Genomic DNA, 23,473 nt, shown 5'->3' with positions numbered 1-23,473 from the left:
TCAAATTCAAGCATTTGTCCCTCTTCTCCATTTTCCGTGAGCTTTGTCTTGATTTTTCTCTTATTAAACTTTGTGCAGCTTGATTGAGGTTGACAATGCGGTTCAAGAATTTATATATTAGATAACGAATCAAAACCCTTGTCACAATGTATTATGTCAAGTAATATAGCAGAAAAGAGCATCTTAAAAGCGTTTCCTCAAATTCCAAAGACTGGTAAGGGCGATGTGAGAGATGACAGACAAGATTCATCATACGAAAAAGAAGAAAATAAAAAATGACAAAATCACTTTATTTTTCCGCAATCATGTTTACTCGTGACTAGTTTGAATCAATGTTATGATGAAAGTGAACTAAGCAATCCTTGTATATAAACAATTTCACAATCTCAAAATCCAAGCATGCGGCCTCAAGCCGCAAGGATTTAAATAATAAAGAGAAAAATAAAAAAATCAAATAATGAAGAAATTGAGAGAAAAATAATATATATATATATATATATATATATATATATATATATATATATATATATATAAAACCATTTCAACCCAAAAATTTAAGTTATTTCTCTTCGATCCAAAAGTTTAAGTTATTTCTCTTAATTATCTTATATTCTATATCACATTTCTCTCAGGTGTATGTGTGTGTGTGTTGTGTATATCTAAAAGAAATGGAGAGAAAACATAGCCAATGTTTAATCATTGTTGCAAAATTAATCCTTTGTCTCTCTACCAATTCAATTGCGGTTCTGAATTGATTCGTCCCTTACAAAATCTCTTCTACTTTGCCAAGAGAACATTCTTACAGGCATTCTAGACATTGATTTCTAACCGGCCATGCATCCAAATTATGTAACAAGGGATGGAGATCAGGATCCCCAACAATTAGAGAGACCAAATGGACGCTACAATGTCAAAATTGTAGAACTAACTTTTGGTCTCCTTTTCTCTTGCAGAAGATACTGATCCATGCCACAAAGTGCTAAAATGTTAATAAAATAAGAGGCCATACGCAAGCCAGCAATGTAATAACCCCAGCAAGCCAGCATATATATAAGAACGAGTTTGTCTAGTCAGGACAAATTATGGCCTGCCTTTACAATTCAACGAATCAAATTAAGCTCACAATGCTTGACCAGATCATCAATAAGCTCCGCTCACAAAGGGCATATTAAAGCCATTTAGAATAAGTCAGACAATCACAAACATTTAAAACAAATGTTGGCAAATATCGTATCCATGATACATCCAACTTCTTATTTATATAAGCATGAGCTAGTCAAACTAGTTTATACATGGTGGATATAACTGTTTGGAACCATTACATCTTTGGAGTAACATTGAAATTCCTCCACTAATGCAGATTGGGGCCGGAATGGAGCTGAAGTGTCCTGCTCGGAACAACTTGAAGAACACCAGGTTGCTCTGCAAATATTAAATAACAATAATCAAACTAAAATCTCAAGTACCAACTGTTGATATGGAGAGCACATTTACCAAATGAGAACAATCAGAAAAAATCATGCACAGGAAAAACAAGATTTTCTTTATTTATGTTGAATGTTCTGAGCACCACGAGGAATCAGGGAGAGGGACAATTATACGGAGACTATGCCTCTACAACAGAAAGGCTCAGACAGCTAATAGTTGAAAAATCAACAAATGACTATTGATGCACACTCACCAAAATCCTTTAAAGTTAGTTTTGGGTGCTAAATTCAATTTAGAATGTCAGTACTCATTAGAGTTATTTCTAAAAGTGACTGGCTAGAACAAATATAATCTTTAGAATCACAGACACATTACACTAATAATATTCAGAATCTAGTTCAGATGTTCCATTCAACAATAATCTCAATTCTCAAATTTAAGCGTTTGTCTCACTTCTCCATTTACTTGATTTTTCTCTTATTCAACTTCATGCAGCTTGATTGAGGCTTAGATGACGATTTAAAACCCTCGTCACAAAGATATCATGTCAACTAATACAGCAGAAAGGAGCATCTTTAAAGCATTTCCTCAGAATCCAAAGACTAATGGCCTAATGTTACATAAACAATTTCACAATCTCAAAATCCAAGCATGCGACCTCAAGCCGCAAGGATTTAAATAATAAAGAGAAAAAAAAGAAATAAAAAAAAGCTTACTTGAAATTTCAGCAACCTGATCAGGAGTAAGCTTAGCAGAGAATCCACTCGCAGCAGACTTGTAACTGTAGAGCAAAGCAGCCTTTGCAGCCTCCTCGCTGCAATCAATTAACGCAAAACCAAACCCCATTCAATTTCGACAAATCAGATTCGATCAATCCACAAATTCAGTTACTCACCTGCCCAGGACGGCGGAGAGGGTTCGGATGTGGTAGGCCTCAGGCTCCTCGTTCTGTGGTTTCTCGGTGTAAACGATGTGAACCGCCGGTGAGGCAGAAGCAGCAGCAGGAGAAGGAGAAGATGAATCCGCCATTGCGAAGATTACGAGGAAAACTACACACACCGCGAGGTTGAGAATACGCGTCGCCATCTTTATTTTTGTGCTCTTTATAACGCTAACCCAAACAAAATATCAAAATCATATTTGTCTTTTTGAAGGAAGTGCTCGTATATTTGCCAACTTTGCAGAAAAGACAATAATAATTTGCATTCATGGGCCCGCCGTAATTATCTACAATATTATACCAATATAGTATATTCGTAATCTTTTTTAAATAATATTAAAACTTTACTAATAATTTTTTTTCTTTTTATACAATGTTTAATAAGACATGATTATTATATAAGATAATATTAGATGAATTATATAATACAATATTATAAAAATATATTATATTTATCTAAATTGTTATATTATATTATTTAAAAAAAAAAATAGATTCGAGAAAAGAGAATAAAAGAAAGATTTGATTAAAAAAGAAAATAAAGGTTTGATGAGGGTGCTGATTGCAAGTCATCCACTGTGCAAGGATTTCGACTATTCATAGAATGCATCTCACTGGCGAAGCAATTCAATGCTTCCATCGACGGTTGCAGTAAAACCGCGTTTGGACGACAGTGATAATAACAATGGAGGAGATGAAAGAGAATTAGAAACCAAAGGTGAAAAGGAAATCTTATCATCTATATTATCAATTTTTTTTTTTCTTTTCGTGTGTATTAAACGAACATTAAAAGATAATAGGTTAGTTTGGTATTTGTTGGGAAGTTTAGTTCTTGTTTAACCTGATCAGAAATACTTTAGCTTGATTGATGATCAAGTTAAAATTAATTTGATTAATGATTTAATACAGATATGTTTATAGTCAAGTCAAGAGGCTCAATATCAAAGACTTAAAAAAGAGTAAGAAAACACCTTCGTCCCGGAGACGTACAACTAGTTGCAACTTTCCTTAGTCTCTTGACAGTCGAGCTAAAAGATTCACGTGTCATTCCCAACTATACCTAAGAGACATAGTTCACAAATAGATATTTCTCACAGATGAAATAGGTTAAATAACTATTTGAGTCCATCAATGAGATTAAATACTATCACTTATCATACTAATATAATGAAGGGTCAAAGCTTGTATCCATTGTACTTTAAGCTCATTGATCAAATATTAACTTGTGTCATAATGCCTTGTAATTATCTCCCACATTTCCCCATTTGTTCAAGCCAAGTAAAGCTTTCTAGTAGGAGCATAATCACAATATCCCATGCCAAATACTATACCACGGCAAAAGCATATTTCTAATACTTTTGGACAAAAGAAATGTCCAATTAAGATTGATTGTATAAGTTTTTTCATATTAACGTAGTCAAACACATTAGTGATGATATAATGGAATTAACGTCATATCAACGCCATGTAACCAATAGCCTTATTGTAAAATTTTGAAAGTATATAACTTTTAATTCAACCATATCTTCAGAGGTCCAAAAGCTATTAGAACAATCAATTACAATGTTGTATAAATATTAATTTAAATTAAAATTTTAATAATAATGAAAATTTGTTAACGTATATAATTTTTTTTAAAGATTTAATATTTCTTATGTTATGACAGATAATTTATTATCTTCCGTACATATAAAAATATATGGGGTTAATGTAAGATCATATAAGGAAAAAACACATGAATTCTACATATTTTTATCAAGGGAAGAGTTATGTTTACAACTTTTTTTGTTTACAATTCTTACAACCTCAACTATGTTCTAGAACATAGTTGAGGTTGTAAGAGTTATAAACAAAAAAAAGTTATAAACGTAACTTATAACTTGCCCCTTTTATCAGTGTGTAAGAAATAAATTTATTTACTATAACACAAGAAATATTAATTTTTTTTAAGGAATGTGCACCTAATTCTCCAAAAAAAAGTATATATTTTTTTTTTGGGAAACTTACGGCAAAATACATTGAAATCGTATTTACCAAAAAAAAAAAAAATACATTGAAATCGTAAGATTTTACTTTGAACTTTCTTCCTTTGGCAACCTTGCTTTCTCCTTTCCAGAAAACGGACACAGTGAGTCGGATCTAAAATCGAAAAAATCATTCTCATTCTCTCATTTTCGCATCCTATTCACGTTCACACTCACACGAGAGAAGAAGAAAAACTGTTGAAATGTCGAGCGACAGCGACGAGGACGAGCTCCTCCAGATGGCGTTGAAGGAGCAAGCTCAGCGAGATCTCAACTATGGCAAATCCTCCTCCAATTCCCGCAAGCCCGTCGCCAACTACGTCCAGCCACCGTCGTCTCAGCCCAAGAAGTCCGCGCCTCCGGCGAAGAAATCGCAGAGCAAAGGGAGGGCGGTCGACGACGACGACGATTCCGAAGTGGAGATGCTCAGCATATCGAGCGGGGACGAGGACAACGCTAAAGATCCGATTCCTGCGTCGAGGAATCGGGGAGATGCTGGTGGCAGCGGTGGTGGAAGAGCAGGACCACGGGAGGATGATCGAACCTGGGACGGCGAGGAGCCTAGTCGCTGGAAGCATGTTGACGAGACTGAGGTATGCGATGATTACTGATTAGGGTTCATATATGATGCAGTTCACTCTTCTTTTATCATTTTTAGTTTTCTTAAGTTAATTGTTTTTGTCTGAATCGTGCTGGTGAATCGAATGTTAAATTGATGTAAATAGTTAATGAAGTTTTATTCACAGATATTCTTAGGAGGCTCTAATGTTTTAATGATCTTCATTCCCTTCTAAATTTTGCGAGTTTGTTTTGGAAGCATTTCGTGAGGGGCTAAATGTCTGGAAATAAAGATTGGAGTATAGATTTGAGGTGAGTTGGATGGAAATACAAGAGAGAATGTAAATATGACACGTAGGAAACTTCCTCTTAGTTTATTGTGTTGATTTCTGCTGGATCTGTAGAATATATTTGATTATCTTCAGAGTATCTTAGAATATCTTGTAGCTTCCGAATGTTGTTTCTTGATGAATTTGGAGAAGTAGGACCATGTTGTGCGTGTTCGCTTGCAAGGACATCTTCTGCTGTCTGCCTCTCCAGTGATTTCACTTCCTCCTTAACCATGCAACCTTCCAACCTACTCTTCTAGCTATGCAGTACTTTGCTCATATTTCCCGTACCTCTGAGCTGTCTTTCCAGCTGTAGTTTTTGGAGCCCACATTATTCTTAGGATTATATTCTTCTAGTTTGTTATTTGTAATTAGCTTAAAGCTTACCAAGCTTTAGCTTGAGGGGGAGTGTTAGAACATCTGAGAATATATTGTAGAATCAAATAGTCCTTGAGACTTGTTTCCTAATTTCGTTATGTTGGAATATTTGCCATGTGATTGGAAGTCACAGGTTCGAGTCATGAAAAGTGGCCTACTATAGACACATACAATGAGTCCAACACTTCCCTAAACCCTGCGCATAGCAGGAGCTTTATAGCACTAGGCTACTTTTTTTTGGTCTTATCATGTTAGTGGGTTTGGACTTGTACTAGTAATTTAGTAGTATTACACTAGTATTAACCTAATTCTTAGTATAAATAGGTGTTTGTGCTTTTTATTTTAGGCACACCAAATCAATCTAATCTTATATAATTCATTAGTATTCTGATAAACTTGTATTGCTTTCCCACCCGAGAACCCTATAATTCCAATAGGATGTAATGCTATATTTTGGAAGTATTAATCTTCATATTTCTCTAAACATACTTTTCTGAAATTATTAAAAGTTGTCTTCCTAATTCATGAGGAGAACCCTACTCTTAGGCAATATAAATGCTAACGTATCTTTACTCTTGGACTAGTTCAGTAACCATAGCATGATAAATTACAAAACAACGTTGAAGAACAGTTATTAATGGTGGAGTATTATGGTTTCACTTTCCATTGTTTTTATTTCCTTTGTGTTTTGCATCATGCATATTTTGATATTGTCCCCTAAGTAAATAGTTTACTTGAAATGAAGGAACTAATGTCTTTATCAATTCCATTCTTTTCTGTTCTTAGTGACTATTTCTTTGCATTTTGCTCCTCGTCCATTCATTCAATAAATTGTAATTTTTTTTAAATTCTTTCATTTTTTATTTATTTTGCTACTAGTAATGATCCATTATGAGAAAACTAAACGCCTTTTAAGCAATATACCAATAATCTTGTTCTGACTAATTAATAACATCTAAGATCCTAATAGTGATGCCCTCATTGTAGCGAGGTTGAACTTATATTTGCCATAAATCTACTGAGTTCTGGAGGGATATATACATTGTTAAGTGGTAAGGGATTGATTTTTGCGTTTTTTGTGCTTTATTTGGCTGTCATTTCTGTTTTTCATTCCTTTTCTTTTTGTCTGCTTGTTCTTAATTTTAGTTTATTACACTATGGACACTCTTGCAATATGTTATTCATCATGGACTGGGAGGATGGATTTGTACATTGTTGAGTGGGAAGGGGTTGGATTTTGGGCATCTTATGTTTCGTATGCTGTATATGGCTTGTTATTTCTGTTTTTCATTCTTCTATTTTCTGGTCAGTACTTGTTGTTAATAGAATCTTTTAAAATGTGTTTTCATCATGAACTTGGAGGATTGGAATTTAGGTGCTTGGTTCATATTTGATTTCTTCCATTAGAATAAAAGCATATTAGATGAAAGTACTTATGAAATTCTGTTGAATTTAATGTAGTTGGGCTTCTTTGACAGCTTGCCCGTAGGGTTCGTGAAATGAGGGAAACAAGGACTGCACCTGTGGCTAAAAAATACGAAAGGAAAGGTTCCGCATTGGGTAGAAAGGGGCTTAACTACTTACAATCATTCCCTCGTGGCATGGAATGTGTTGATCCACTGGGTTTAGGGTAAAGTTTATTTTGATGCTTATCTTGCGTTGTAGTTGCACTGTTTCCCTCTTCCTCTTGTTACCGTTTTGCTTTGTAGCTGGTGTTATTTCCATGTTTCTTCAGTTTTCCGAGGGATCAATCTTTTTGATTTATTGGTATTGGCATTTGGCAGAATCATAGACAACAGAACATTAAGGCTGATCACCGAGTCTTCAGATAGTTCTCCTAAGATTAACAAGGATAATCAGGATGGCAGCCTACGTGGTAATTATTTTTTGTTATTAGATATTATGTAGCATATTTATTTTCTGAAATTTTGTTTCTTTATAGTTCTTTTACTTTTCCATATGTAATAATTTTTTGTGAATCATGTCTTTTGTGACAAGATTTGATTAAGAGAAAAGAAATGGCTAGGAAGCACTCTTACAATTAACCAGGACAGATGAGTTATTGTTCTGCATTTATTATTAATGCAGATTTGTTGTACTTCAGTATTTGTCAATTAAGTAAAGGTTCTGTTTTAGAATGGTAAGCAGTGCCTGCAGATGGTAATGCTAGGATTGAATTGGAATGTGGAAGAATTTGTTGGCAAATGGCTTAGCCTGTAAACAATTCAGTGATCTTAATAGGATGTTCAATTGTTAGAAATCAAAGTTGAAAAGATGAGGAAAGTGGAGGAAGAAAACCTAGGGTTCTCAGGCATCATAGTTTAAAGTGGAATCACAAATTTTGACAGCTAGGGTCTAAAACATTTTCTGATTCTTTAATTACTGAAAATAGGAGTATAGGGCTGGTCAAAACTTTGGGGCTAAGTTGTACACAACTCGAGATTCAATGTAACTAATCAGCATACAGTTAACATAGGTTAAAACCCAATAACTGGGACAAATTAAGGAAATGCTCACAAAACTAAAGCCCATTTACAGATTTAACTAATACCTCATTACAATTTTATGGGATGAGATTATGGTTATGGCTTCTCTTAGGTGTTTAGCTCATGGCTATTTCAATAGAGTTCATATTTTTTTTTTGCAAGGAGACAGCCTTTCTAATTTCTTGAGTTTGTCAAGTTCCCTGTTGCATTTAAATTGCTCGAGGATATTCCCATCATTTAGAAACAAATCTCTTCTTCCTGCTTGTTTTATTTAAAACTAAAAGTAAGAAAGCAATATTAGAATATAGTTTTTGATCGGAAGGGTACTTTTGTAATTTAAATAAAATAGGCCATGATTGGTTTGAAATGTTTTGGGAAATTTGGTCTTTTTGGTATAAAGCAGAAGGATATTATATGCATGTATGTGTGTGTGGTGTCTAATCTTTTTGGCATGAAGGAAAAAGGATATTATGCGTGCATTCTCTCTCGGTATTCCCTCCCCCGGCGCGTTCTTTTAATAAATGGTAATCTTTTGAGACCGTTTCTGAAGGAATGGAATGAGGATTCTATCCAATTCTGGAGGGAATTACCATTTCCTCATTTGGTGGAGCAGGCATTTCTTCTGTGAAGCTGCTAACAAACATATTGTTTACTTATTCGTTTTCCCATCCCTGAATTCTTTCTTTCTATTTATATTGAAGTTCAAAAGCAAATTTTGAAACAGAATGTTAAGCCATCCTCTTTAAACATGAGACTTGTTGACAATATTTGTTGTTGCCTATTTACTCCCTTGTGTCTGGTCAGTCCTGTGGGCAATTCGAAAAAAAAATACATGTAAATGTTATTTCTTCTTGTCAAAAACAATAAAATGTGGATGCTGATCTCCATGAAAATGATTGTGAAACTGTAATTATACACCAGTGCATTAAGGGGTATTTAATATTGTGTAAACTATTATCAAATGGGCTTTACTTTACATAAGTATGTAGCAAATAACTAATAGCTAGTGCTGTTTAGATTGGTTGGAAAACTTGTGTCACCTTTCTTTTCTCTTTAAGTTCTTTTGGTTTGTGTGTACATGGTTCTTCTTAAGTGTTCTCGAGATTGATAGCATCTTTGATGCCATTATACAGAGAAATTACTTTATTTTTCGGAGAACTTCGATGCAAAGCTGTTCTTATCACGAATACACTGTAATACAAGTGCTGCCGATCTGGAATCTGGTGCGCTTGGTCTGAAAACTGATTTCAAAAGTCGTACTGAGCAGAGAAAGCAGCTGGTTAAGGACAACTTTGACTGCTTTGTTTCTTGCAAAACCACAATCGATGGTATGGACTTGATTTTTGCATGGTATTCAAACCCTAATTTAACCTTATAGAAGTAATCTTTTATTCTTGGGTGACTTATGCTCCTGTCACGCCCTTTTTTTTCTCATTAGTTATCCATGCAAATTGGTAAAAAAATTTAAGTTTAATAGTGTCATTCCCTAAGAGCATTCCTTCATTTTAATGTGAAACACTTCTTTTTTTAATTTACAGATATTGAGTCAAAGTTAAGACGAATAGAGGATGACCCTGAAGGATCTGGAACTTCCCATTTGTTTGATATTATTCAAGGAGTCAGTTTGCAGGCTAATCGTGCTTTGAAGCCTTTATTTGAGAGACAGGTGGGTGAAGTCTTTATTCTAGATTTTCTTGTGGCTGCTATTTTTAGAATTTAGGATAATTTTATTCATGATTTCTATGAATTGTGTAGGCTCAAGCAGAAAAAATTAGGACTGTCCAAGGAATGCTACAGAGGTTCCGGACACTTTTCAACCTACCAAGTACTATCCGTGGTAGCATTAGCAAGGGTGAATATGATTTGGCAGTCAGGGAGTACAAGAAGGCCAAGTCAATTGCTCTGCCCTCTCATGTATAAAACTATTATATTGATTTAGACCTTTCTGTAGGTTTCTCTTGTTTGATTGGCAAACAAGTTTATTTTAGGGGTTTCTTGAAATTCTAGTATACATGCTCCTGAATATTTGTTCTCAAGAGTCACCCTTAAGAATTGCATCCATTCAAGCATTTATTTAGGTGTATCATGCTTTTGGGTTTTCTCTGGTTATTCTAATTATTTACTTTGTCATGCTCTTTTACTTAATGAAGTTAACTCTTGTCATCTTGATTCAGATTCAGGTAGGGATCCTGAAACGTGTTCTCGAAGAGGTTGAAAAAGTGATGAATGAGTTTAAGTCTACGCTTTTCAAGTCTATGGAAGATCCGCAAATAGATCTAACAAATGTAAGTCTTTAATTTCTCCAGTTTACCAGCCATGTTGGACTGGAATTAATTCAAAAGAAACATTGACCTGTACGCATTTCATCATACAGTGTCAGAGTGTTTGCTTATATCGTAGCTTTAAATTTCCCTTACACATACACACACGTGACGTATGTTCTGTTAGTTGTTGGTCCCATTACTGTTAGCTTAGTCAGTTAGCCTAGTCAGATTCTGTTAAGATGCTGAATCAGACTGTTATGAGAAGTTAGTTTTGATTCCATTGTAAATGTAACAAGCCCAACCACTGTAAAGTAATTTTCAACAATCATCAGTTGTCAGATCACAAACTCTCTAATATTCTCTCTTGCTCTTTTCTCTCATTCTCTTCCACTTTCTACCATTTTCTCGCATGATCACAAATTCTATCTTTGCTTGTGGTGATCAGTGATGTTACCATTGTTCCTGTATTTTGCTCAGCAGTAATTAGCGCATAATGTTGCATGAGACTGATAGTTCTGCTAGTAGCAGGTTTAGAATGAAATTTATTTAATTGTTTGATGGGTTTAAAAGAAGTCATAAATGACCAGGGAGCTGCTGTTTGCTTGTAGATTGGTATTTATTTAAAACTTTACCATTTTATCCCCTTCCTTCGGTTTTATGTGATATTTTAAACTGTGTATTTGATGGTACCAGTCAATTGGAAAGCAAGGAAAACAACAATTATACTGTGAAATACTCCATTAATTCAATATTCAACAAAGGGGACAATCTGAGACAGTAATAACTGTGACAGAAGACAAATCAGAGCATTACAGACACTCTATATTCAGCCTCCAACTAATAGATATTAACTATAACCAAATCACAATACAAAACTACACGATGACAGTGATAAAAGGACTCAACAATGAAATTCCCTATTACAGTAATTAAGGACTCATCAATGGCAGTAAGCAACAATCACAGTAAATGTGACAGTGATCATTCGTCTTCTATCCAAACCCGTAACCTAGCTCCTGAGCACCATGCTCAGTTGCTACCTCACTCCTCAATATGAATAATTCACACACGCCCACGTTCTCCTTCCTTTTTATCCATTGGGCCCAACTGAATGTTCCTCACACGCACTCCCCATTTCTCCTTCTCCATTCATGGCTTGCCACATGGCCTCTCTAATAACAAACCTCCCTTCTTCATTTGCCTTCACTAATAGTTGGTTATTCTCCATCTTTTGGGCCTTACTTTTCCTCACATAAGTTCTCTCAAATGGTTGTAATGGCCCATCAGTATTCAAATTTCAAGCACATCAGCTTGGACATGTCACTGGTGATGGGCTAGTGGTGAGGGCTTTGGACAGTTTGAGGGAGATACTAGGTTTAAACCTCCTTGCAATCATTATTTTGAAAAATTGCATACCATTTGGGTATGACACTGGTATAGTTTATTGGTTTAACATCAAAATCATCAACATCACTTTTGAAAAAATTACTTAAGCTTGTGCAACAATATTAACTTAAATCAAATTGCTTGTGTGATAAACTACTGAGGTCTGAGGCTACTTATGTTTTTAAGTTGCTCTTTGTTGTTCTGCATTTTCTTCCTGTGTCTGTTTCAAGGTAGTTGCCATATCTAATATGAGAAGAGATTGGACAGACTTGCTGCATTCTTAATTTTCTTATTCTTTGTGTGTTTCTTGTCTTCTATGCTTTTGAGGATACCTTATCCTCAGCCTCATTGTACTTCTCGTCATTTTTCTTGAAATTAAATCTCCTTTTCTATACAAGGGAAAAAAAACTAATGAGTTTACTATGGAACTGTAGACAACTTGTCAAAGTAAGGCCCATAGGTCTAACAACAGGTTATGTCCAGCAAATCAAGATTTCATCAAAATGTGCTAAAGACATGGACTTTAGGGTAACATCATTAAATAGATAATCAGTTTTCAAAAACAGAACATAAGTTTTTGTCATGAATCAATATCAAAATGTGCAGGCTTCCTTTCTGTACTTCATGAACAAAGACTTGTAAGCTATGTATTATGCTGGTTCTTATTAACATTCCATGTGACATTGTCTTGTTCTGGATCACATGGAAGAGAGATGAATTAGGAAAATCTAAATTCCTATCTTTTTGTTGTTTATGTGTACACAATAAAACCCACCTATACTGACAGTAACATGGACCAGTGATATTTTTGTGTCGATAATATGGTGATCAAGTTAGAGATGGGTTGCAGTGGCCTTTTTGTTTTTCTACGTGCAGGAATTTTTCTAAGACTTGTTTTGTTCTTCGTGTAGCTTGAGAATACTGTGAGGTTACTGTTGGATTTGGAACCGGAGTCAGATCCAGTGTGGCATTATTTGAATATACAGGTTTGAAAATTCCTATTCATGCCATGTATTTGAAATATTTGCCATTTAGTTTTCATATTTACTGCCAGAGTTGTTTTGACTATATACTAAACAGTGCTAGTGCTAAGGAGTAATGATAAAATGCCAACAGGTAGGATGTTGCTGTTGGTAATGTTGTCGTAGGCCTGTTGTGAAGACTAAGAATCATGTTGATTTGTACCCGCTGCCCCCTTTAACATTTTTCACCCTTTTTAATTGTTTTAGAACTTGTCATTTTCACTCTCATTGGATGGCCAAATTATTGAGTCCATTGGGTTTGTTTCCTTCACAGAATCAGAGAATTCGTGGTTTGCTTGAGAAGTGTACTTTAGATCATGAGGCCAGAATGGAAAATTTGCATAATGAATTGCATGAAAGGGCTCTTTCTGATGCCAGATGGAGGCAGATTCAAGAAGAATTGAGTGAATCTGTAGGTGCAGAATTTATTGTCATGTAATGTTATTAAGCAGGTTAAAAATTTGGTATTAACTTTTTCTTAATATTCTTTTTATAACTATTGTCAGTCAGATATCAACAACTCTCCTGTTCTTGGTAATACCCATTCCGCTGTCCAGTCTCATCCAGTAGATCTAACTGGTGAAGAAGTTGATGGTTTAAGAGGAAGGTATATCCGCAGATTAACTGCTGTAATCATCCATCACATACCAGCCTTCTGGAAGGTTGCACTCTCTGTTTTTAGTGGAAAATTTGCAAAGGTATTATGAACATTTTTTTTTTAATTTTCTGTATGTATATGCATGAGTTATTTATGACATTTTGTTTTGATTCTGAATGAATGCATGTCTGGATTTTCATATTTTCTTTTCTTTATTCTTTGTTTCTGCTTTCAAGTTTTCAGTTTCACTTCCTCTGTAATGTAGACTCCATAGGATACTTCTGGAAATGCAGTTAGGATCTTGTGTTCGTATTTTACCATTCTATATATTTTGTTTCAATGTTGTTTATTTTCTTCAAGTTGTCATGCATAATTACATCTGCTATATTTTTGTGGTACCTTTTTCTTTTCTAGTCTTCCCAAGTTCCCAGTGATTCAAATTCCAACAGTTCTGCAAATAAAACTGAAGAAAAAGCTGGAGATGGGAAATATTCAAGTCATTCTCTTGATGAAGTTGCCGCAATGATATGCAACACAATTTCGGTGTATGGGGTCAAGGTAACTGTGTTCACATGACCCTCTTTCCTGCTATAAAAATATATTTTTTTCCAATCTTGCAATCTCGTTAAAGTATTATGGCCTGAAAAAATAGTTTTCTGATTTTTCCTCCAGTGTTATATTTGTGTGTTTTATAGCATTATCTTTTGGGTGTTATATTTGTGTGTTTTATAGCATTATCTTTTGGGTTTTTTATTTTTTATTTTGGTTTCTGATTGGACTTCATGGGCTAGAAATGTTTGTGGAATTTTCCCTGTTTAGATTTACTTGAACTTCTATCTGGCTACAGAGCAAATGATATATTTGATTTGACATCAAAATTGAACAAACCGTGCAAAATTTTGCATAAAAAAGATTGTCAAGAGGCTCATATAAAAGATATATTGGTGTGTTGTCCTTAGTCTTTCTGATCTGAATAATCTTTTCTTTGATCCTGTCATTCTTATGCTATTAGGCTAACAGAGTTTTTTGGTAATGCTGTCTATCCTGTCATTCCTAGATATCTAGTTTATTCAGTCTTGTATTTTCACCTATGTTTCAAGATCCGGCTTGTATTTGGCTCCTCTTCCTTCTCTCTCTCTAGTCCTAGTTGTTATATTTGGAAACTTATTTTTATATCAATATAAGATCATGGGTTACCTGCATCCCAAAACCTAATCCAGTAATTTAGAAGTATTTATTATAACATGTTTGATTTGACAAGTAGAATGTAGTCCATGGTTTTCTCTTTTCCCTATTGGTATTTCATACATATCCTGATAGTCTCTCATTGATGCAGGTTACTAACATTTTTCGTGATCTAGAGGAATCAAATGTCCTCCGGTCCTACATGAGTGATGCCATAGAAGATATATCCAAAGCATGTGTAGCTTTGGAATTGAAGGAAGCTGCACCTCCGATTGCTGGTATTAATTCTCTGAATCTATAAAGTTATTGCCATATGTTAAGATTCTGAGTGCTTGTCATTCTTTTTGTTCCAGTCGGTGCTCTTCGAACACTGCAACCAGAGATTATAAGGATTTATGTTCTGAGGCTATGCTCTTGGATGCGAGGGTCAGTTGAAGAGGTTTCAAAGGATGTGACATGGGTTATTGTTTCAATTCTTGAAAGGAACAAATCCCCATATGCAATCTCATACCTGCCTTTAACATTCCGTTCAGTTGTGTCTTCAGCAATGGATCAAATCAATTCGTAAGTCTAAATATTATCCTATAGGATCTGATATGGTTTTTGCTCAATGAAAATTACATTAATTTTATAACTTTTATTTACCAATTATGTATGCATATTCAAACCTACCACATGATAATATCATCTTATAATTTCAAATTTCTTCATGTGTCTGACCAATAAATACAGTTTGGTTTTTAGAGGAAAAGGAAAAGGATTAGTGGGCAGCAGAATCATAGATTTAGATTTGTATATGACCAACTCTTCTAAAAACTTAAGCTTTTAAGATAGAGGACCAGTAATGGTTTTATAATTATATCTATAACAAGTTGCCTCATGCAACAGTACTTTAGGCTTGAAATATGGGAAATTTACATACTCAGTTTACCTTATGCTGAAGTTTAACTAAGTTATGAAGAATAGGGGCGGTAAGGATTGAAATCCCAACTAGTTTTTCATGGAGGCTTTGATACCATGTCAAAGGCCAATTCTCCTTAAACATTAAGCTTTTAGGTAGAGCCGTAGAGGCCCAACAATAATTTTATATCTCATAAGATTCATGTTAATGAAGATTTGGGGAAATTATTTTTAGGAAACACATTATAATGCAGTTACAGAGGCACTAAACCTTTTCCTGGCTGGTTTTAGTTTATTTTTAAAAATTAATTGACAAACTGCAGCAGAATAAATATAAAATAGAGTAAAATAATTGTAGGACTAAGCTCTTTATAGCTAATCATTTAAGAAAAAAATACAGGCTGAAAAATATAAGTTTATATGGATGAGCAGGAATAACAAAAAGTGCCTGTTTGTTGTAGTGTTGAAAAAAATGCATATAACTTTTTTATTGAAAATAGATAAAAATTTCATAGTTGTCATGAAGGAAATTGTTGTCGTTATAATGTTTTTCCAAAACAATCAAAAGCCTCTTTTATTTAATTTAGAAAAGACTTAAGCTGAAAGAAACAGAAGAATGGAAAAAGAATTTGCCCCAAACTTTAGTCAATTCCATTGAATGTCTCTTTTGGGAAAAATCGCAAGAAAACTTGTTATATTCAATTTTGAAAAGTAATATCAGTTATTTGTGAACATCTTAAAGAAAAAATGTCAAACATCTTAATGAGAACCCTGTTCCCTGCTTTACAACTGGTATTTATTTTATTTAAAATTTAGTGTTAATATTTCAATAATGATCTCTGCAGGATGCTTCAGTCCTTAAGGAGTGAGGCAACAAAGTCAGAGGATACATTTATGCAACTTCAAGAAATTCAAGAATCTGTTAGACTTGCATTTTTAAACTGCTTCCTGGATTTCGCTGGTATGTTGAATTAGTTGACCTAATCTTATGTCCAATAGCATACTTTTCCAGATAAAAGAAATAAAGGGAAATGAAAGTAAGTTAATGGAAGAACAAAATGGTGTTGGATCACTTAAATTTTCAGTTATAAAGTGGGTTTCTGTGGTTGTTTGTCAGGTAATTTAGAGCGCATTGGAATTGAAATTGGCCAACATAGATCCGACAAAGAAGGCTCCCAGTTGCCAAATGGATATACTCATGAATTAGAAGAAAATGCTCCTGATCTTCAAGGAGGTGTCAGTGATCCCCATCAACAGTTATTGATTGTTCTAAGCAATATCGGATATTGCAAAGAAGAACTTTCTTATGAGTTGTATGACAAATATAGACATATCTGGATGAATTCCAGGTACCTTGTCATTGTTGTTCCCTTCTTACTTTATGAAAGAGATTAATTTGTGCAACGTCTATCGACATGAGTAAAATTTTTTGGCATTCATAAGGAATGCGTACTATTAAAGTTGAGTGAGGTTTGCTGACCTGTTTAGGTTGCAAGAGCTAGCCATGCTAGAAAATTATCATTTGGTTCATATCAGAATTTACTCAGGTTTTTTTAATCTGTTAGTCCTGTCTGCTTTGATGTCTTCAAAATAATTTGCTTGTCAGCATTCATTAAATATGATGGCTTTGTTTATATTTCAATTTTTTGTACTGCAATGTTTAATTGAGAGTTGGGACTGGGATTTAATTTGGCTAGCAATAATTTTCAACTGATCAAATTTCTTCTCTCGTTTTATCCCCTAGGTGACTGACTAGTCCCATTGTGGTATTTGTGGTATTTAGTGTTTTACTAAAATATTTTCGCCTATTTTGTATTTACTAGTACATTTTGGTTCTTTGTTTCCCTTTAATTCAGGGGGAAGGATGAAGGAAACAGTGATGTACAAGATCTTGTGATTTGTTTCTCAGGGCTTGAAGAGAAAGTCCTTGAACAATATACTTTTGCAAAGGTAGGGAAATAACGGGGAGGGAAGTAGATGAATATAGAGGCTATAATCAGAGTTACTGGAGCATCTAATTACTATTTTTGGTCTGTGGATACCATTGTACTTGTTAATTATTCTGAAAGCTACTTTTCTGGATTATGTGAAATACCTGCCTTTTGTTGACAGTTTCGTGGTTGTTTTATAAAAAACTATTATTTAGAATAGTAGACCTTGCCTTTTGTTTCTCAAATATTGAAATACAGTCATATTCTACACAAAATAAATTATAAGGTTTTGTGTACTGATGGATAGTAACCACCAGCTCCTCTTCCTCCATGTCTACTAGCCTGTATTCTCTGCAGCCCCAGTTTCAGCCGTTGACTATGAATAATGAAAGAAAATAAATGAAGAAATTAATTTCTACTTCTGCGTAAGTTATGCAAAGCTCTAAAATCAAGTCAGCTAATAACAGATGGTCCATGATTAGTCTCCATTAAAATATTTTTAAAGTATATGTTGAGTTGTGTTTGATTTGTTGGAATATTGACTTTTAAGTACTGTAAAACATTTGAATTTAGATTAATAGTGGTCCAGAATAAAAAAAGGGTATTCTGAAGCAGGAAGGACCAAAGTTGTAAGAATCAATTCAACTCAAAAGCTTAAGCTGTTGGGTGAGGTTACATTTGATGGTTTTATATTTTTCTAATATAGCCCCTCACACGAAAGCCAATTGGGCTTGACTGCTGGATATGCATCAAGCCCAACCTATATGTGCTAAGAAACTCCACAATATTTAATTATTAAAATGGGGGGCGGTGAAGATAGAACTTGTGACCACTTAGTCATGTTGGCTCTGATACCATATAAAGAACTAATTCAACTCAAAAACTTAAGCTGTTGAGTGAGGTTACATTTAATGGTTTTATATTTCTCTAACAGGTAGTAATACTGGACATACTCTTTCTTGTTGGAAAAAAATTGCACTGTGTAGTCCTGCTTTTAATGTTCAGTACCTTGATGCTTTGTGTTTTTATCAGGCAAACTTGATCAGATCTGCTGCCATGAATTATCTGTTGAATTCTGGCATCGAATGGGGAGCAGCACCGGCAGTTAAAGTGAGGAACTAGTGATGATAGTGTTTATTGTAAATATGACAGTTATCATTATTTATTTGTTTGTTTTCCTTTAAAATGATTTTTGACCCCCCTGCCCCTTTTTTTGGAAAATGCTGTTTTGGTTTAATGTTCCATGGTATGCTGGTTTCTTTCAGGGTGTCCGAGATGCAGCAGTAGAGTTGCTGCACACATTGGTAGCTGTGCATGCCGAGGTAATTATTCCATGCCATATGGGATATAAATCCTACGTTCATTATTTTTAAGGGCCAGTTTGGTAGCAGGATTTTTTTTGTTATCCTGGAATTCTTTGGTTGGGCAAATAGGAATGTATCGTTTGGTACAAGATTTTTAAAAAATTTTCGGGAATCTGATTTTTCCGGGATTTTATTTTGTGTGTAAATTTTTTTGAAAATACCATCCAAGAATACCGCCCACGGGGTGGTATTCTAGGATTTCCATGGCAAGGGAAAATTAAATGCAACCAAATATAGCATCAAGAAAATTAACCCAACATTCCCGGGAATATTTTAACCTACCAAATAACTTTTTGGTAATATTCCCAGAAAACTCATTTTCTCATCATATTCCTAGAAATCATGATTCTCATAAAAAAAAATTCTCTTCTACCAAACGCCCCCTAAAGGTAAAAGTCTAGTTTTATTTAAGGAAATAGAAACACAAAGCATCGGAGGATAAGATACAAAATCCAGCAAAGGATTTCTCTTTATATCTGCCGAGGAGACTACTTCATATAATACACCATGTGCTGAACACCACAAAGGCCATGAAAAAGCTGATTGTTTAAAGTAAATCTAGAGATCACAGATTTCCTTTAAAAGTCTGAGCGTTCCTTTACAATCAAAGACGCTAAAGGACTAGAATCAGATAGCACCTATGAAGCACCGACACTTCAAAAATCCTGACGTGTCATATCCGACACTCCCCGACACTCCAATACGCGTTATAGAAATTCAAAAAAGGTTCAAAGGTTGCATTACGTTGAGTTTTTAGTTCCAACTATTAGATTTGTTGGATTACGATTACCATTTTATTAAGTTTAATATAAATATTTAAGATATCTTATGTTTCTTTGCAAAATTGATGAATATTATAAGTTTAGTTTTATTTTTTTGTTAAATTATTAAATATTAAACATAATATACACTACATAAATTAAAAAATTATTTAATACCAAAACGTGTCCTAACGTGTCGAAATCTTACATTTTTTAGAATTAACGTGTTGGAGTATCGTATCACGTGTCCCGTGTCAGTATCGGTGCTACATAGGATAGCACTGCTATAATATGCTTCTTACTCTGGAAAAAATATAAAGCAAGAGAAAATGAAGGAAAGAGAGGGAAAAGAGACGATAGAAAACTGAAGAGAACTAGTCTCTATAATCTGAATAATATGAAATCTGTCTTCACTGATACACAGTGAAGATATTTATAGGGTACAGCTGTATAACAGACAACTGAATAACAGAATAACTGATCTGAAACAGATCAGTAACTAACTAGCTAACTAACTGACAGCTAAGCTAACTGAACCTGAACCGACAAAACTAACACTGAACAGTTGTACAATACTACGTATACTAATACAAGGACAATACTATTCATATTTAATATAGGACAAAAACGGTGAAGTTGCTGACAAGGAAATTGCCCCAACTTGAATGCGTGGCTGACTAGAATTACCAAAAATCCTCTGAGTTATAACCAGATGCTGGTCAATGTAGAAATACATGTTTCTATTTTTGAATTAGATTATTGGTTCAACGCATCAGGACTACTGTCCAGGTGAAGGACTTGACCTTAGAATGGGCTTTTCTATATCAGATGTTTGACGAAGTAATATTCTGTGTTCAGAAAGTTAATTTTATGCTCATTTGACTATGGATACTTTTTATGGACCTGTGTTAATGGTATTATACTTTGCTAAACTTTTGAAGTAGTCTGTTCACATTGGTTTTGAGGCCATACACATCTAGAATTCTGAGCGGATAACCTTCATATGATGTTTTGAGCATCTAGTCACAAGCAGATCCTTACTTTAAAAACTTAGTTTTTAAACACTGCTTTTATGTTTAAAGTTTAAATAATCTGATCAGCACTAGCTTAAGCAAATAATTGTTTTACTGTATTTGCTCAAGAGTAGTCTGCTGAGATGAACTGTTTTTTGCCATAGGTTTTTGCTGGTGCTAAACCTCTCTTGGATAAAACACTTGGCATTCTTGTGGAAGGCTTGATTGACACATTCATCAGCATTTTTCATGAAAATGAAACTAAAGATCTTAGAGCACTTGATACAAATGGATTCTGTCAACTAATGCTTGAGGTAAGTTGAAGTGCTGTGGAATATTAAGCCCTACATGATAATAGATAGTGTGTATTAAGCCCTTGGTGAAGCTTGTGGCATGCTTGACTTAGGAACAGGGCAGCTTCCTCCCCTCCGGCTTCCCCTAAACTTTGATGTAATGGGGAAAAGAAAAGAAATGTTCTATTAATAATTTATGCTTCTGATGATGAGTAAAGATGGAGATGTTAAAATTGGGCAGTTTTAACCTACCATTTTTTCTTGCTTGACAAGCTTCCCCTTTCCCACTGTTCTTTCCTAACTGTACAAAGTAAAAAAGAAACCCTCTATAACGCATACTGTAGTTATTCCACTTACCCCCACTTTTCATTCTGTACACTACCAAGACTAACAATGAGGTTCTTTGGTGGCCCTTTATTTCAAAAAAGCTTTGTCTGGGCATTATTGATGCTCTCCAGTCTCCACAGTGGGGGAAGAATAAGAAAGCACCTATTTTACTGTGGGAACTTGAGAATAATAAGGAACCAGGAAAATGTATTGTTTATGACGTTTTTTTTCAGTAATATGCTAAAACGTGAGGTGCTTCTATCATGTAGTCTTCATGGCCTTTACCTGCAGTATTATTCAGACATAATGACTAAGAACTTAATTTTTGGCTCAGATTGTTGATTAATTGACTCGTATCTCTGCAGCTTGAGTACTTCGAGACTATATTAAACCCATATTTTACATCTGATGCAAGAGATTCCTTGAAGTCTTTACAAGGTTTACTTTTGGAAAAAGCCACAGAGAGTGTGACTGAAGCTGTCGACAATCCAGGACATAATCGTCGGCCAACTCGTGGTAGCGAAGATGCACTAGCAGATGATAAACAACAAGGAACAACCGTATCACCAGATGAGCTCATTGTAAGCAACTTGTTAATGTAGTAGTTGGGTATTCATTTCACATGTCTAAATGCTGAGAATGCTGAATGAATTAGTGATTATTTTTGTTCCATGATTTGTGCTGGATTTGAACGAGGTTTATTTGATGTGGTTTTTTTATGTTGTGAAAAATGGTTTACTTGCTTGGAAAGGATTTATATTGGCTCTAGTACAAGTCGTCATATGATAAATTATGTTACTATATTTACTGTCTAATGCGGCATATTTTTTGTATTTCAGTCTCTTGCGCAGCAGTTCAGCTCCGAGTTTCTTCAGTCAGAGCTTGAGCGCACACGAATTAACACAGCATGCTTTGCAGAATCTATTCCTTTGGACTCGGTGCCAGAGCCAGCCAAATCTGCCTATTCTCCCTTCAGGAACGCAATGGAGTCTCCTAGCAAAAACTACAGAGGTACCTATAATACTGGATCCTCAAGTTTCTCACGGCATAGACATTGATGATTATAAATTAGCACCCATATTCTTTTAGTTTGTTTGCCTATTATGTATTCATTGTTGTATTTTTGTTTATATGGTTAATGAAAAATTGTATTCTTTGCATTGTTGTTTTGTCTTCTTTGTTTGTAAAGGTGGATGACAATTACCACATTTTAACGAGTTTTGAATCATATGTCGGCCTTTTTGTGTGCCTTAAACCGTAAGTGCAGTCAGTTGTCATTTAAGTTTTAAATGTGGGTTATTTGTTATAGCTTAATTGCTGGAGCCTTTGAATGTGTATACAGTAAATCAAGGAAGCAAATTCTACATGGAGTGAGATTAATGAATGTGGCTTGTCCGTCATCTCTGTTAAGCGTTGCATTAAACAAACCAAAAGAATATGCACTTTTATCTGATTGGTAAAATTTAGTTATGGTTCCCGAGGTATCTTGTTTTACATTTAGTTCAGACTTTTCAATCTGCAGATATTTCTTTTTTTTGTTACGATTATTATGTTCGGATTTTTCAATCTGCAGATATTTCTTTTTTTTGTTGCGATTATTATAAACTACGCCTAATATTTTTTCTCGTAAACTTATAATTAACATTTATTTTAGAATTGTTATATTTTTCTGAAATCATGATTGCATTATAATTACTCGTGGATTCTAATTGGATGCTTGATGAGGTTATTTATTGTTGCTGTATTATATTTTAGACGATTGTTTTGATATTCGTGATCCTGTAAGAACATTATTTTCATGTGTTTATTGAACAGAAAAATATGGTGGAATTTTATTAAATACAAAATTTCCTTTGTACAATATATCTGATAATAATTTATTTCTAGTTGCACTAAAAGAATATATATTTAATAAATAGTGTACATTTACCTTTTGATGCAGTGACCGTTTGGATGGACTTCTAACAAAAGCGGTTTTTATTTTTTATTTATTTTAGAAATATTTTTTACAAAATATAAAGCTATTTAGATTTTTTAATAATATTTGATTTTTTTATTTATTTATTATTTTTTTTTTTTAGAAACTAAAAAATTTAACTTAAAAAAAAAAGTAAATTTTTGACTTTTTTTATGATTTCTGTTTATTTTTAAAGCAAATATATAAACGGATTTATAGTGAGAAGTGTTTTTTTTCTTGAAAAAAAAATAATTTGTGGAGAAGAAAAAAGTTCATTCAAACGGGCCTTAAGACATTGTTCATTTTAATTTTTTTGACAAATTATATAT

The 23,473-nt window shown here is 34.1% G+C and overlaps 2 protein-coding genes across 7 annotated transcripts; one reads left to right on the top strand and one right to left on the bottom strand.

Annotated features, from left to right (window-relative positions):
- Positions 1-1,184: 1,184 nt before the first annotated feature.
- Positions 1,185-2,560, bottom strand: LOC133309802 (subtilisin-like protease SBT3.17). Its single transcript, XM_061510631.1, has 3 exons — positions 2,324-2,560; positions 2,145-2,242; positions 1,185-1,422 (listed from the first exon to the last, which is right to left on the bottom strand). Exons 1-3 carry the CDS (start codon positions 2,512-2,514, stop codon positions 1,352-1,354), a joined length of 360 nt encoding a protein of 119 aa, XP_061366615.1. The 5' UTR covers positions 2,515-2,560; the 3' UTR covers positions 1,185-1,351.
- Positions 2,561-4,494: 1,934 nt separating this feature from the next.
- Positions 4,495-22,669, top strand: LOC133309782 (exocyst complex component SEC5A-like). 6 transcript variants are annotated; one of them, XR_009751369.1, is made up of 23 exons: positions 4,495-4,985; positions 7,136-7,287; positions 7,442-7,533; positions 9,277-9,471; positions 9,682-9,809; positions 9,899-10,057; positions 10,318-10,428; positions 12,705-12,779; positions 13,090-13,227; positions 13,322-13,513; positions 13,828-13,971; positions 14,750-14,876; positions 14,952-15,162; positions 16,344-16,459; positions 16,616-16,847; positions 17,355-17,448; positions 18,462-18,539; positions 18,695-18,751; positions 20,732-20,881; positions 21,553-21,768; positions 22,027-22,198; positions 22,377-22,444; positions 22,530-22,669. XR_009751369.1 is itself a non-coding variant. In XM_061510594.1 (22 exons), exons 1-22 carry the CDS (start codon positions 4,596-4,598, stop codon positions 22,382-22,384), a joined length of 3,237 nt encoding a protein of 1,078 aa, XP_061366578.1. In that variant the 5' UTR covers positions 4,495-4,595; the 3' UTR covers positions 22,385-22,556. The 6 variants fall into 6 exon arrangements, 5 of the variants coding, with proteins under 5 accessions (XP_061366578.1, XP_061366577.1, XP_061366579.1 ...); XM_061510594.1 differs by having other exon boundaries at positions 22,377-22,556; XM_061510593.1 differs by lacking the exons at positions 22,377-22,444; positions 22,530-22,669 and having other exon boundaries at positions 10,324-10,428; positions 22,027-22,356.
- Positions 22,670-23,473: the final 804 nt, after the last annotated feature.

This window comes from Gastrolobium bilobum, unplaced genomic scaffold, assembly GCF_033153095.1.
Source record: "Gastrolobium bilobum isolate Gb01-03AN ecotype WA unplaced genomic scaffold, APGP_CSIRO_Gbil_v1 utg5492, whole genome shotgun sequence".
Classification (NCBI taxonomy): Eukaryota; Viridiplantae; Streptophyta; class Magnoliopsida; order Fabales; family Fabaceae; genus Gastrolobium; species Gastrolobium bilobum.
Note: the sequence above shows the minus strand (reverse complement) of the source record. Positions and strands in the feature narration are given on the sequence as shown.